General features: G+C 31.0%; 1 protein-coding gene across 1 annotated transcript; it reads left to right on the top strand.

Annotated features, from left to right (window-relative positions):
- Positions 1-7076: 7076 nt before the first annotated feature.
- On the top strand, positions 7077-7457 carry LOC108207054 (telomere repeat-binding factor 1). Its single transcript, XM_017377520.1, has one exon. It carries the CDS (start codon positions 7077-7079, stop codon positions 7455-7457), a length of 381 nt encoding a protein of 126 aa, XP_017233009.1.
- The last annotated feature ends 7368 nt before the right edge of the window (positions 7458-14825 follow it).

Below are 14825 nucleotides of genomic sequence, written 5' to 3'. Positions count from 1 at the left end.
GTTAATGTGTATTGTGACTTCTGTTTTATTTTGTGTACAATACTTAGTTTCTGAATTATCCATAGGACTAGCAGTTTCTTTGTGGTAAGGATGTAACAGTATATTGAATTAACTTAACTTCTAGTGGTTTGTAATGGAATTCTGTGTTGAAGTCATTTAATGTTATATTTAGTTAATGATTTTGTTTATAAATTGCCATACAAAAGCGACCGGAAGAAATCTTGGTCGCTTATCAAATTCCACCGATATTGGTAGAATTTAATATATTTAGGCGGGAGATTCAAATTTTCATCAAAAAATAAAAGTGAAATTATTAATCTAAAATTTAACAAAAGAGACCGAAAAATCGGTCGCTTTTATATAAAAGCGACCGAAAGTGATAAAAGCGACCCCCTTAGAAGCGACCACCTGTTTTCGGTAGCTTTTAATCAAAAGCGACCCCTTACGGTCGCTTTTAGCTAAAAGCAACTGCATTTAGGTGGTCGCTTTTAGTGATTTTTCTTGTCGTGATTAGAAACGGTTATGTAATGAGGTGTTTGTATTGAAACGGAATACGTTAGAATTAAAAAAAGTTATAATTTTATTTTTAACGTCGTTATAATTTTTTTATAAAATTTTATATCATAATGTATTGTAATGAATGTTTTTTGTGTTTAAAATTATTTAACAATGTAAAAGTAATAGACCTCCATATATTGTAGACTTTTAGTTTTAGAAGGAGAGTACGCGACCAAAAAATATAACTAAAAAGTTGACTACAAATTATACCTATTTTGACTAGCTTATTATAATATATAGTATAGATACATGTGTAATTTTGGTGACAGAAATGGTGTCCAATTCTTGGTCACCTTATCCATAAAACCTACATTATATACTCAATTTATAAATTGAATTTTCTTAGGTTTTTTTCAAAAATACACAAACTGCAATTTTATTGGGTTTTTACCGAAAATACACAAACTGCTATATTGTTTTCAAAAATACTTCTACAAAAAATAAATTTCAAAAATATGTTTTCAAAAATACGTTTTGTAATTGTTTCAACCATATTTGCAACGGAACCAAATCAACTTTATAAAATTAAGAATACTAGCTTATAAACCGTGCAAAGCACGGACGGGTATAATATTTGTTATTTTACCGTATATATTTTAAATTTAACTGATTTTATTGTGAAAATAAAATTATGATAGAATAATTAATGTGGTTAAATAAATTTTTTATTTAACGGTTGAATGAATTCTTAATAGTTTTTTTTTGACAGAATGAATTCTTAATAGTTAAGTCCGTCAAATGACTAATTAAAAATTATTTCGAATATTTATATTTTAATGAAAATGTTAAAAACTAATAATTTGATATAGAACATATTATAAGTTAAAGAGACGTAAACCCAAATATCGACACATCATACTAACCTAATTTTTAATGGTTTGATTTAATAGATAATAAAAAGTATATCGTCACGCATTAAAAATTAAAGAGGTCTGTGAGTCGAATATCAACCGGATCACCAAACTCGACAAAGCTTTAATAATATAATAATAATATACAGTATAATACAGATTTATAATATTACTTTTAAACTGAGACCATTAGAGTATTTAAAAATAATGTTAATGTATTTTAGTGGAAAAGTATCACCGTTTTATTATTAATTATATATAATAATATTATATTTTTAAAAATATGTCGCCCTCTCTGTTCTAAAACTCAGTGATTAATAACAATTAATCATCGATTAATCCTTATTCTGTAACTCGTCGAACAGATTAAAAATCTGATTATTCTATTAATCATTCTATTAATCCCCGATCAATAAAATTAATCCTTGTTCGGTGTCTTTACCGATTAAATCTGATTCCCGCTTTTTACAACACTTGTCACCCGTGTTAATTGTAGAAGATCGGGTTTTTTAGTTTGAAAATCTAAAAGATATAGTGTGTTTTAATTAAAAAGATAACTACTATGCTGCTTGATGTTATTTCAGAAGATTGAGTTTTTTTAGTATAAAACATAAAAGAGATAATATATTTTAGTTAAAAAGAATAATAAGTTATATAGATAGGCACGTATTTAGGCCCAATACCGACCCATCAACCTTCTCATTTCCGACTTTAACAGTATAGTATAGATTATAATAAAGAAAAAATTCATGTATGTTGCGTGTGTTATTTTTAGAAAATCAGTTTTTTAGTTAAATCTGAAAAAGATAACGTGTTTTAGTTAAAAAGGATAGTTGCTATGTTGTCTAATATTATTTTTAGAATTTGGAGTTTTTAGTTAGAAAATATAAAAATTATAATTATTTTAGTTAAAAAGGATAATTGATTATATAAAAAGGCTCATAATTCGGCTCAAGTACCGACCGACTAAACTTTAAATGTCTTGACTTTAATAGTATTCGGTTTTTTAGTTAGAAATCTGAAAAAGATAACGTGTTTTAGTTAAAAAAGATAGTTGCTATGTTGTCTAATGTTATTTTTAAAATGTTGAATATTTTAGTTATAAAATATAAAAAAGATAATAGTTTTAGTTATAAAGGATAATTGATTATTTAAAAAGCCCATAATTCGGCCCAATTACCAACGACCAAACTTTTAATAATTGATTATATAAAAAGCTCATAATTCGACTCAAGTACCGACCGACCAAACTTTTAATGAGTATAGTATAGATTGATTACATAAAATATTCCCGTTCTCGTTTCTCAACCGAGTCCTCATCCCCTCCCAGAATTTTCAGCCATTCTCCGTGGTTGAAATTAGAAACACAAGCCTATGCGTAGTCGCAATATGTCTCAACATACTCCGAAACTCATTAAATTAATTATACCCCAAATAATCCCCAAACCTCCTGTTCCCAAACCCTTATATCTCTGCACCACCGCCCGGCTAACAGCCAACCTCACGACCACACCACAACTCCTTTTCGTTGCTCATCTCTTGCTATACTCTACTGTTTTTCACTTCTCATTCCTTCATTTCTTGCTCGATCGATTCTTCCAGTGACTCGTAAAGTGGTTATTAATCAGTGGCGTAATTAAATCAAATTGCACTCTCAGTTGCACAAGTTCAAACCGTATTTTAGAAAATAAAACAAGAAAAATTTAAGTTTGAAAATAAGTTCAAAAAACAGCCCAGATCACCAGCTAAGGCCCCATAACTTCCCGAAGTATTTCACATACAATCGGTCCCGAATTTTACTCTTAGCAACTCTTATATATATTCGAAGCAAGCTGTTGTGTAATTAGACTACGAATTACAAATGTCTGGAAAAGCTCTATTGCTATTTCGCAGGGCAATCCGTATTGATATAATGAAAGTGAGGGGCCCTAATGACGGAACGCCCTGAATAATCGACTCGTTTTCCAAGCAAAGTCTCGCGAAATCTTCCCTCTTTGCCTTCAATTACATCCGAAAATGATTTGTAAACTTTATTATGGCCGTCCCTCATCGGTTGTCCATGGATTCCATTATCAAAGAGAAGGTTCGAAAACATATTTATTCTAATTCAGAGGGAGAAATGCATTGGAATACCGACAAATTTAGTATTTTAATAATTTTCGAGTTTAATTTATTTTATGAACTATTTTTTAGATTACAATTAAGGAAAACATAAGTACTAATAAATAAAATTTGCCAATAAATTGTGAAAATTTGATCAAACAAATTTTCGAGACTTCAACACAGGATATAGAAGTATACTTTTTGATATAATTTACCCCTAATGCCAAGTTGCATTTTTTTGTATCATGTTGATTTTTTAAGATTTATATGAAAGATTGAAAGTCCTCTGTGATTAGTAATATTAGAACATATACTAATCACTGGTTCTATACATTTCAACTACAACTGTAAAACAAAAGAACAAAGAAACCTAGCTAGAAATGGCTGAAGCAATTGTGTCCATGGTTGTGTCCATGCTTCTTCAACAAGTGAAAGATGAAACTCAACAAGTGGTGATGGAGCTCATGGGGATAAAAGCATTCTTACGAGATGCTGATTCAAGGATAGATGAAGAAAAAATACGCATTTTGCTACTTTAGTTAACAGCCTTCCCCAGAGGATATTATCTAGGTACATAATTTACTGTCATTTATTGTGTTCCATATATATTCTAGTTCCATGATGCATCAACATTACATGAACAAAACTTCAATTTCTAAAACAAAGTGCTAGAACCACTCTTATTAGTGACATTTTAACAACGAGAGAAAGTATTGAGAAAAGGCTCCCAGAGTACAATTTTAGTACATAATGCCCCAAATGTCATTGTCCAGAAAAATAGCCCTCACTGTCACTTCAAAAGTAAACTTTAATTAAGTTGATCACTTTTACCCTTTAACATTTTAGGGTTCATATTTTGGGTTTTAGAATAATTTTTTTATACTTGAAATTAAATTGACTAACGGTTAAGGTTTAGGATTTAGGGTTTAGGACCTTTAGGCCTTAAATACTCGAGCGTAAACCATAATTAATTCGAGGTTTTAGGGCCGTGAAGCCCTAAAGCGAGGAACTAGATTAAAAATTAAATCTTAAAAAATAGATTAATAGTTTTTAATATTTTAGGGTTCGTATTTGGATTTTAGAATGATTTATTTACAATTGAAATTAAACTAGTTTTTAAAAAATTTAAAAAAATATCCAAAACACAACTTGAAGTTGTGTTCAGAGTTAAACTCACAAGTTGAAGTTGCATTGAGGAGGTGAAATGCAACTTGAAGTTGGGTTCTCCCTTAAAAAAGATGAAAAGGTGAACCGAAGTTGCGTTTTGTATTTTGATGCAAGTTCAGTTTGCGTTTTGATGTGACAGAGTGGGCTTTCTACGGAGATCGTGACTTTGAAGGCCATACATGTGCAGAAGGTGACTCTCAGGGCCAAGACGCGAAAATATTTCATCAAAATGTAAACCAGTTTTTCTGTCCAAATCTTTTGGCAACCAATTACGCTTTGTATCTCAGTTGCAGGCTATTACTTCCTCTCTTTATACCTGTAAACCGATTTTTTACTATTTGCTTGGAAGAACCTTCTCTCTTTCTTTGGCAAGTCATCTATGCCCTTTATTAATAAACGAAATTCGGCGAAAAATGAAGGGTACAAAATATCAAAGTATCAAAATTTGGTTATCATAATCTTTTTATTTAATAATGGTTATTATTATTATACTTCTATGAAAAGACTTCTATGTTGGTCATGATTTTATGTAATGTTACAACTATCTGACCAACAGAACTATTTGCTTTAATTTTTAAAATTCAAACAATTTAATTTTTCAAATTTCTATATGTTTTAGAATTTAAATAAATAAGGAGTCCATTTTGATATTAATAAAATTCCTATCATGTTTTTATAATTCAAATAAATAAGAAGTTTATTTAGATATTATTAGCCAAATTCATATGATCCAAAATTTAATTCAAGTCATGAACAAAGAAAAAAGTGGCGGTAACACTACTGTGACAAACGGGAAATCCCTTGTAACGACGTCACCGTTACTATCAGAATAATTGTCCATGTGACAGTATATAGTAAAAAAACCTAAATAAAATATTGGCTTGACCCTATTTCCATGTTAATTAAGTGGGATAACTTAGTGGGATCTTATATATTTCCAACAGGTTTCATTCGAAATGGCACCGCCCTATTCTTTCTTACCAAAACGAAATTCTGCCTCATTTGATCCCCTTAAATAGCTAGCATGGCATAGCTCTGCTATTAATTAGAATATATTCTGCAGAGGTTTCATCGTTATAATTCAGTGTTCCTGATTAGTGTTATCACATCTATGATCATTTTTGGTCATATATATAATGCCATTTAATTTGCAGTACTACTTTGAAGGCAGGTTTGATCTGGTAAGGTTCATTAAGACAGTGCAGGAAGCTGGTGTTTTCGTGCATCTGAGGATTGTCCCATATGCTTCCCCCAAATATATTACACCAAATATATTGCATCTTTGCTAAGCATTGCGATGACCAAATATATGCAGGTTCCAGTTCAACCTATCAGACAGTGAATACGAGAGATTTTTAACAACAGCTTTCCCTTATTATGGAGCTTCATTCACTAAGGTAACACTCTGTCCAATTAGTACTCATATTTGTGATGGTAGCATGCACATAAACTCCACCCTACATTTACTGATGTTTAAAATGAAACTGAGACAATTGTATGTTGATGATTGCAGATGGTGGCTTTCTTCTAGCATAACATCCCTTTATAACAAGTGAAATAGTTCTACGATGCACAAGTTCAGATTATGGAATTTTATCTGAAGGTCTACATGTTCTTCTGTAAACCTTTTTTTAGGAAAAAAAAGTGCTGGTGTTCTTTTTTTTCTGTATCCATTTCGTTGGAGCAAACTTTTACAATTCCTTTTTGCTTTGTTTAAGGTGTGGCATGTATACTTATGGTAAGTTTCTCCCCTATCTGGGCTGTGAAAATTTTGTTATGCCTATCTTTAAACCACCAAACATCTTTGTTGCAGTAGAGTATGGAATTGTAGAGATTATATTTCAGGCCTCTCTATATGATTTCAGTGCTTTCTGCTGACTTTGAAATTGACGAAGAATTAAATTGAGATTTATATAGAAACATCACTTAGATTAGTATTGATTGGTTAGAATTTTCATAGAGACCTATTATTCGCTAACTGATTATAATTTTAGTTACAGAGGGAAACATGGTCTAACATATAATCTTGATATATATATATATTCTCTCTTTGGTGTCTTTTATGATAATTATCACGTGTCTACACAAGATGACATGATTGATTTCTTGATACGCTTATTACTTGAACTTTTTCCACAAGTAGTTAGTCTTTTCCATGAGTTTGGTCATGTGGTATGTTTAACCTCTACGTGAAGCATGTACGCTGATAATAGTTCTATGTTTCTCCTCTGTCAATGCTGTGAAATTTCTGTTATGACTATCTGTGCTCAACTGACAGGTCCACCATGGGCATTGTTTCTGGTTCGAACTGAGATGTTCTTTTGCTAGGCTTATCACTGATAGATTCATATTTCCAAATTCAAGGTAGTTCTGTCAGGCAGTTGTGAGTTGTTACCAATGGGTGCCCCCAAGCAGAACTGGACCTCAGAAAAAGAAGCTGCGCTTAAGGCTGGTGTCAAAAAGCATGGTGCAGGTAAGTGGCTTACCATCCTTAAAGATCCAGAGTTTAGCGGTCTGTCGTATCTGCGCTCAAATGTGGACCTCAAGGACAAGTGGAGGAGCATGAGTGTCATAGCAAATGGACGGGGTTCTCGAGAGAAGGCTAGGTTGGCACTTGAAAGAATGCACCAGAGTTCTAAAGATGATGATAGTTCTATGGCTCTTGCTCATTTAGACCAGAGCAATGAAGAACTTCTCGATGAGCAGCCTCTTGCAGTTTCTATGGGTTCCCCTCCACAGATTGGTGCCTCCAAACTTTATAAGACTCCTTTCTGTTAAATTGAAGTTTTTGAGATGTACAGAATCGCACCCACTTCGGTTTCATCTGACAAAAGGAAGCAGCAGCCTTCCATGTTAATCCTAGAGGGAAAACAGAGGTCTTATAAAGCTGATAATTTTGGCTTGCTATCATTATCTTTTACAAATTTCAAGTTTAGGAGACTTGGTGTTCTCCGGTAATGGAATATTGGCTTTATAAAAATAAAAATTTAAAATTTAGTGTCTCATATTTTCGAAAATATATTATAATTTAATTTAATCAAAGTTCGTTTCTAAACTAAAATTAAATCTAAAGTATAGAAAAGGTGTGAGATGTATCACTTACTATATAATTGAATAAAAATAAAAATTATATGCTAATGTTTTCAACAAGAAATATGTATAATATTTTGGAAAAAACATCTGATATAATTTCTTGAATCACATAATAATTTATATAATATATATATAATATTTATACTTAGTATATGATATAATATGTATATATATAGTATTTATACTTAGTATATGATATATATATATAGTATACTTAGCATAATCAACCAAACACAATAGCTTTTATAATATAATATAATATGTATATATATAGTATACTTAGCATAATCAACCAAACACAATTTTTATAGCAATCAACCACACCATTTGTTTAATACAATGGACCATTGGACCAAACAAAAGGATAAGAGATATACAATGGGTGGTAATTTGTTTAATTTCTTAAAAGCAAATCAGTGATGCATACTGTTAAGAAAAAAATTATATATATAAAAAACTTAATTTTATAGAAATATTGCAAATCAATGATTATTACAAGTTATTTCATTCAAAACACAATTACAAACTTCAAAAAAAAATTATTCATTTATAGTAGTATAGTAAAGAAAACCAACAAATCTATAACTAACACTTAGGTTTCTTAAAAATATACTAACTTGTATATATTTTGGAGACTCTTAATTAACAAAAATATATTTTTGATTTCAAATTACTATTTGTATTTTACTTTTAAATAAATAAATCATATTAAAATAATTTAATATCATACACCGAAAACAAGCATTAAATATTATCAAAGATGTGAAATATTCACTTACCGGAGAAGTAAATTTGAAGCATCTTCTTCATTGCTTGAGATTTAGATCCATAAACAACTAATGGGCACCAAGATCAATATTTGTGTAACCCAAACCTGAAAGCAAAATTTTACTTATTAGCATCATAATAAGAATTGTTAAAAGGGTATTCAATTCCACAAAAAAATTAGGAAAATAAATTGCAAATATATTAATTTATATCCCAAATAGTGCAAGGATGAAATTGAATTATGTCTATAGAGAATATATTAACAAATATATGAGATGTGTACCATGTACATGAAAGATCATCTAATGAACAAGTGAAATTCTCACAACTGATGAGAAATCGTAACACTGGAGAACATCTTATTACACAATTTGTGAGTACAATTGTAATTTGCAATGAAAGAGGTGATGAAAAAAATATACTGATGATATTATACACTCCAATGAATATAGGATGAGAGAACTAAGCTTAAAATACAGGGGTGGGTGTGCGGTTATCTCTGCGGCTGACTCTCAAACAACTAGGGATTATATATGCATATATAAGAAACTAGGTTTATGGAGGCTTAGTGGGTAGCCCAAAATTACATATAAGATATTAGTGTTATGGTCCATAACACAAACAGGCCTTATTGGGTTGCACCAAGCTCTTAAAATTGTGCATGGGCTTAGAACATCTTCAAAGGTGTTATGCATATTTATTAGTTATAATATGATATATATAGATAATCATCTAAAATTATAGGTAGAGGTCCTAGATTCACTACAATGGTTTTATGTATAATTATATTATCTAAAATTATACATAATAGCTTTGGAGGTTTTACAAATGTAGCTACTCCAATTTTAGTTATCTAAATTTTTTTGCAAATAGGTAATGGTTGGAGCGCTTAACCTTTTACATAATATCTAAATAGTGTCATTAGATGCCAACTACATGCCAGTAGATAATTTAGCTAATGGTTAGTCCGTTGAATATGCTCTTACTCTGTACTATTTATACTCACAGCTTTTCAGATTTATTAAGTGATTTATATTAGGTATAACATTTTGATTTTTTTTTGGATATTTATGTTATTTGGTTATAATAAAAAGTATTTAAAATATAATCATCACGATATTAGCTTTAGGATGATACTATATATTTCACAAAAGTTGATCTAAATAAAAATAACACTCTAAACCTTCCATTATGTGATGTTACGCTTAAATATTTGTCTATTTAATATTATATATTAGATAAGATAATAGACTCCATCAATTTTTATCTAAAATTTTCACTTCTGTATCAATTTTAGCCCAACCTTTTAATTCTCACATTTCTATTTTTATTGGTCAAATTGACTATTTTTGACTAAATATTATAAATCACTCTTTCATTATTTTAAAAACCTGAAAATTACATCTTAAAGTAGATTAAAAGTTATTTCCAGTAACATATTTTTTATTTTTCAGTTAATAAAATATTAATAAATTTCAGTCAAATGTCAATTTGACCTACACAAGACGTGAGAACTAAAAAGGAACGGAGGGAGGGAATAATTATTTTTTCAGAGTATTTACCTTCCCGGACAAGTGTACATTCCTAAACCACACACATCATCCATTGAAAAAGGAGGCACAAACTTTAATACTCCCTTTGTCCCAGAATAATTTTAGTTTTGACTTTTTTGAAGTAAGTTGAGGTGTAAAAAAATCATACTTCTACATATTATTTTTCAAATTTTCTTTTTCAGAATAAAAATTTAACATCTATATTTTTATTCAGAAAAATAAATTTTGGAAAATAATGTGTAGAAGTATGTTTTTCTTTCACCTTAAATTACGTGCACAAGTCAAAACCACACTTATTTTGGGACGGAGGGAGTATTAAACTTATATTATTTTTTGTCGTACCTCGACATTAATAGTTATCCACTCTTCATCCAGTTCTGTAGGTTCTGTACTAAACACTTCATCTATCCTCACTATTATTTTCAGTTTGTAATATTTACATCTTATTAATAATTTATAATAAATTATGCGAAGTCATATTGCTCTCTTACGTCTACTCTCCGCGGCGTTAATCGCCGTTGTGGGCGAGTATTTCAAATCGTTTAATGTCAGTTATGATGACCGAGCTATCATCATTGATGGACATTGCCGAATGCTCATTTCCGCCGGAATTCACTATCCTAGAGCCACTCCTCAAGACTGACTAGGGCTTCTTATATTTGAGGACGATGAAGTTCTTAATTGACTAATTATTTTTGGTTATAATTTCCACTTGAGAGATCGATTAAATTAAGAACTTACTGTCGTCCAACTGCTTCAGTTTCTGTATGAATGTAATGGGTGCTGGTGCAGTCGACTACCAGGACGGTATAAGTAGCATATGATTTCTGGGCCGTTGGATGAATATCTTAGCGGCCACGATTATAATACTTATTTTAACATGGCCGGACTGAGTTATTTTACCCGTCCAGCGATTGAATAAAAATTCTTGCCATTAGATATTTATCCAATAGCCCAACAATCATATGCCGCCTAAACCGTCACTCGCATTTGACTGCCGGGGACCAGCACCAGAGACACCTTTGTGTTGCTATGAATTTACTACTTATATATCACTGCTTGATGATTTAATTGCCACGAGAGACACACCTTTGTGTTGCTATGAATTTACTAGGTACTTCTTAAAATCCCATTACTAAGTGATATGTTCTTGTCAGACAAAAACTAATCTTAGCTGATCACATTATATTTTATTTTTGGTAGATTGGTCTTCGTGTCCATACAGATTTGATTTTTGTTAGATTTTGATCATTCTTGTTATTTGTTAAATAGCTGGTAAACGAAAGTGAGCTTTGATGATATAGAAGCTCGATAAAGAAATGAGACTCTGGCAGTTTGGGTTACTTTTTAGGATTATTCTATTTTTTTTTACATATGGGTTTTTGGGGTTTTGATGTTTTCGATAAGCTATGCCATTGTTAACAAAATTTAAGTTCAGATGAAGAAGTGCACGATGATTAACATCAGGTTTGTAATCTAAAGAGGTGTCTAGTTTAATAATTATCAGACAATTTTAGTTAGTCTGTCTTATGTAATACTTTGGTAGATGTGCATATATGGCTTATTAGAAGTCGGTCTAGTGTACGTAACTCATGTATTTGGCATTTTAATAAGTTAGTTATTTTGTGAATGTCTTTTTATCCTGCTCCAATGTAGCTATAGTATGAATGTGTTGGGTTCCTGAGTTGTCATTTTCCCTATTTAAATTTTAAATTTAGACTGAAATATTTTACATTTAGACTGAAATATTTCAGTTGAATCAGATCTCTCAAGTGTAATGTGTTTGATACGTATTCAACTGCAGGGTGAATTAGGGTTAGTGCAATAAGTTATTTGTTAAGTTCATCTTATTAGTTAAGTTAATGGAGAATATTGTTGCTCTGTGTGTTAGTGTGTAACAATTTATATTTGTTGATATATACCACATGTTTATAGCATGGTTTCATTTTGTCCATAACTCTTTGTGGTTTTCAATCTTAAAGGCGTGATTGGCCAGAGAGTGCTAACACCTGGAACCGGTTGAGCATCTTGAGGATGTTGTAGATGCTTTTGATTAGAGGTTTTCATTGTTCCCATAATTAGCATGTAAGATCTTTAAGTAAGTGAGAATATACAAAGCTTCTTCACTAAGTAGCGGCATTTTTAAGCATCAATTAATTTCTTGAAACATGAAGTTTTTCATGCATTTTCTTTTGGTCTGTGTAGACTCTGAATGCGAGAAAGAAGAGAGCTACACATTTAGGATCATTGGATGAGATACCAACGATTCCAACTTGCTCCATGTCCCACTTTCTCATCTGCAGACAAATGTTTTCAACTTTAGGCTAGTTATTATAAGGTTCTACTCCTGGCTATCTTGGCTCTCATGGGAAAATGAAAAGAACTTTTGGGACGTGCAAGAAGCAATTGTTTTTTTTTGTTGATGAGGGGCATTAGGCCCAAATATAAGAGGCACTTGTGGTTATGCAGGAGCAAGTTTTCATATACAAGTTGCTAGTTTATCTTTCACATTATAATATTTACACTATAAACTGTTATTGCGTCAAATTTTGTGACTTAATTTTTTTCAAATATATTGTGAGAATATTTTCTTTTCTACATGTTATGTTTTTATGTGTGAGCATAAAAGTGTTGTGTGTCAATGACTTGTAAAAACTAAATGAAAACAACCATTGTCCTAAATGAAGAAAGACACTAATTCAAAAACTAGAATCTGTTGTATATATTATTTCCCAAAATAGTTCTTGAATTGATATGTTCATAAACCGTTGTATGTATTCTTTCACACAACAATTTTTTATTCTAAAACTGTTGTTTCATATGATTTCCCACAATAATTCTAATTTTCCAATACCGTTGTGTACATGCTTTCATACATTGGTTTATTGTGTAGAACTATTGTTTGGAATTCTTTGCAACTTTGGTTTATTTTTTAGAACCGTTGTGTCACCAGCTCTTCAACAAGTGTTAGAAACTGTTATTGTAGATATCGTTCAACAACAGTTAGATTCCCGTTGTCTAATACATTATCAAATATCGCCTCGATATTCAACGGAATTCCGAGATAATAGACAATGGTGATAAACCCTTGTATGACCCTGTTTTTCTTGTAGTGTGATGATGTTGTGACTCCTCAACAAAGAAAATGTGTTGGAACACTAATAAAAACGTATTAGGATGATTTGACTTCACTTAGGCCCAAATGGGCATTCAAGGAAGTTCAATAGTTTTGGTCAGATAAGCCTCTCAATGTACGTAGTAGAGTATACACTCTCATTAGAGGGTGATTAGCCTATTAAAGGTAGCTAAATAGTTATATAGTAAAATAGTGTAGCTAGTTCGGGTTATATATATCAAGGTCTTCATAATTTTCTAGATACTTCTTCATAATCTGAGGTCTATCAAATGATATATTGGTGGAGAATTGGGAGGTTGAAAGGATGGCCTAATTTTTGAGGCTGATATATCTTAATTAGTAACCATGATTTTAATTTAAGAATTTACCAAAAATGCATTTTGGTTAAGAAAAAAGTCCGAATCATTTCGCCACCTTGAGTTTAATCCTCACTGTGATACAAATGTCTATGCCATGACCTTTATAAATAGACATTTTACACTTAAACAAATTCAATCTTATACAAATTTAATTTCCACCTTTCAAACTTTAGATACTAGAGTAAGATATATGTTGTCCAAAATTCAGTATACAATGAACACATCATGCAGCATGACGAAACTTAAAAGTAAGATAATTGACTCAACCCAAAAAATTCTTTTGAATTTTCACTTTAACATGAAAATGTAAGACAACGTTCAACCTCACATTAAGCAAGCAAATGAGAGAAGTATTTGTGAAAATATTCCTAGAGAATGATGGAAATAATGCGATAAATATGATCGAATAACATAAAAATCTTATATATATATATATGTGTGTGTGTGTGTGTGTGTATGAATATTATTCAACAATATGAATATAAATAAAAGAAATAAAATAATGTTTACATGTTTTATTGAGTTAACCAAGAGTGTCAATTAGATAACTGCAAAATTAAATTTATAGACATAAAAGAAAACATCTATTGTGATATACACAAGTAAATTTTGTTTTCACACTTATATAATTACAAAGAACCACACTATTTCATACACAAACATGTAGTAATGAACTAACTTATTTATATAATAGTTCATTGGCAACAAACCATGCTAATATCCCCAGTATTAGCCTCCAGTGCCACCCATGCCCCGCTGTTGTAGGTATGTTAGATGGTGCAAGCCTGAATTGAATCCTATCATTGTTCGCGATGTTTGTAAAAACCATTTTACCAACCGTAGCTGCTCCCCATATCCCTCCTCCCTTCACTGCCTCATGGTCCATAGCAAAATACTCCTCATAAGCCACCGGACATGTTAGGGTGGTTTTTTATGAGATACTTAATTTAAACCAAAAGTTTCCCCATTACTGCAATCTTGACACCATTGCTGCAGTCTTTGTTATATTCCTCCTTTCACATTCAAATTTCAACTTTGAAACTGGCTGTACACAAGGTTCTCTCTTGACATCAACTAAGTTATTGAAATATGAATCTGAAAGAGCCTACACAGATCAAAACACCAAATGCATAACCTACAGAACACTTAAATTGATAGATTTCAACAATAAGGTTAATTTTACCTCTTCAGCTGAAGGTCTTGTTAAAAATAAGCTAATTTGTAATTCTCTTGAAAT

This window comes from Daucus carota, chromosome 2 (assembly GCF_001625215.2).
Source record: "Daucus carota subsp. sativus chromosome 2, DH1 v3.0, whole genome shotgun sequence".
Lineage (NCBI taxonomy): Eukaryota > Viridiplantae > Streptophyta > Magnoliopsida > Apiales > Apiaceae > Daucus > Daucus carota.
Note: the sequence above shows the minus strand (reverse complement) of the source record. Positions and strands in the feature narration are given on the sequence as shown.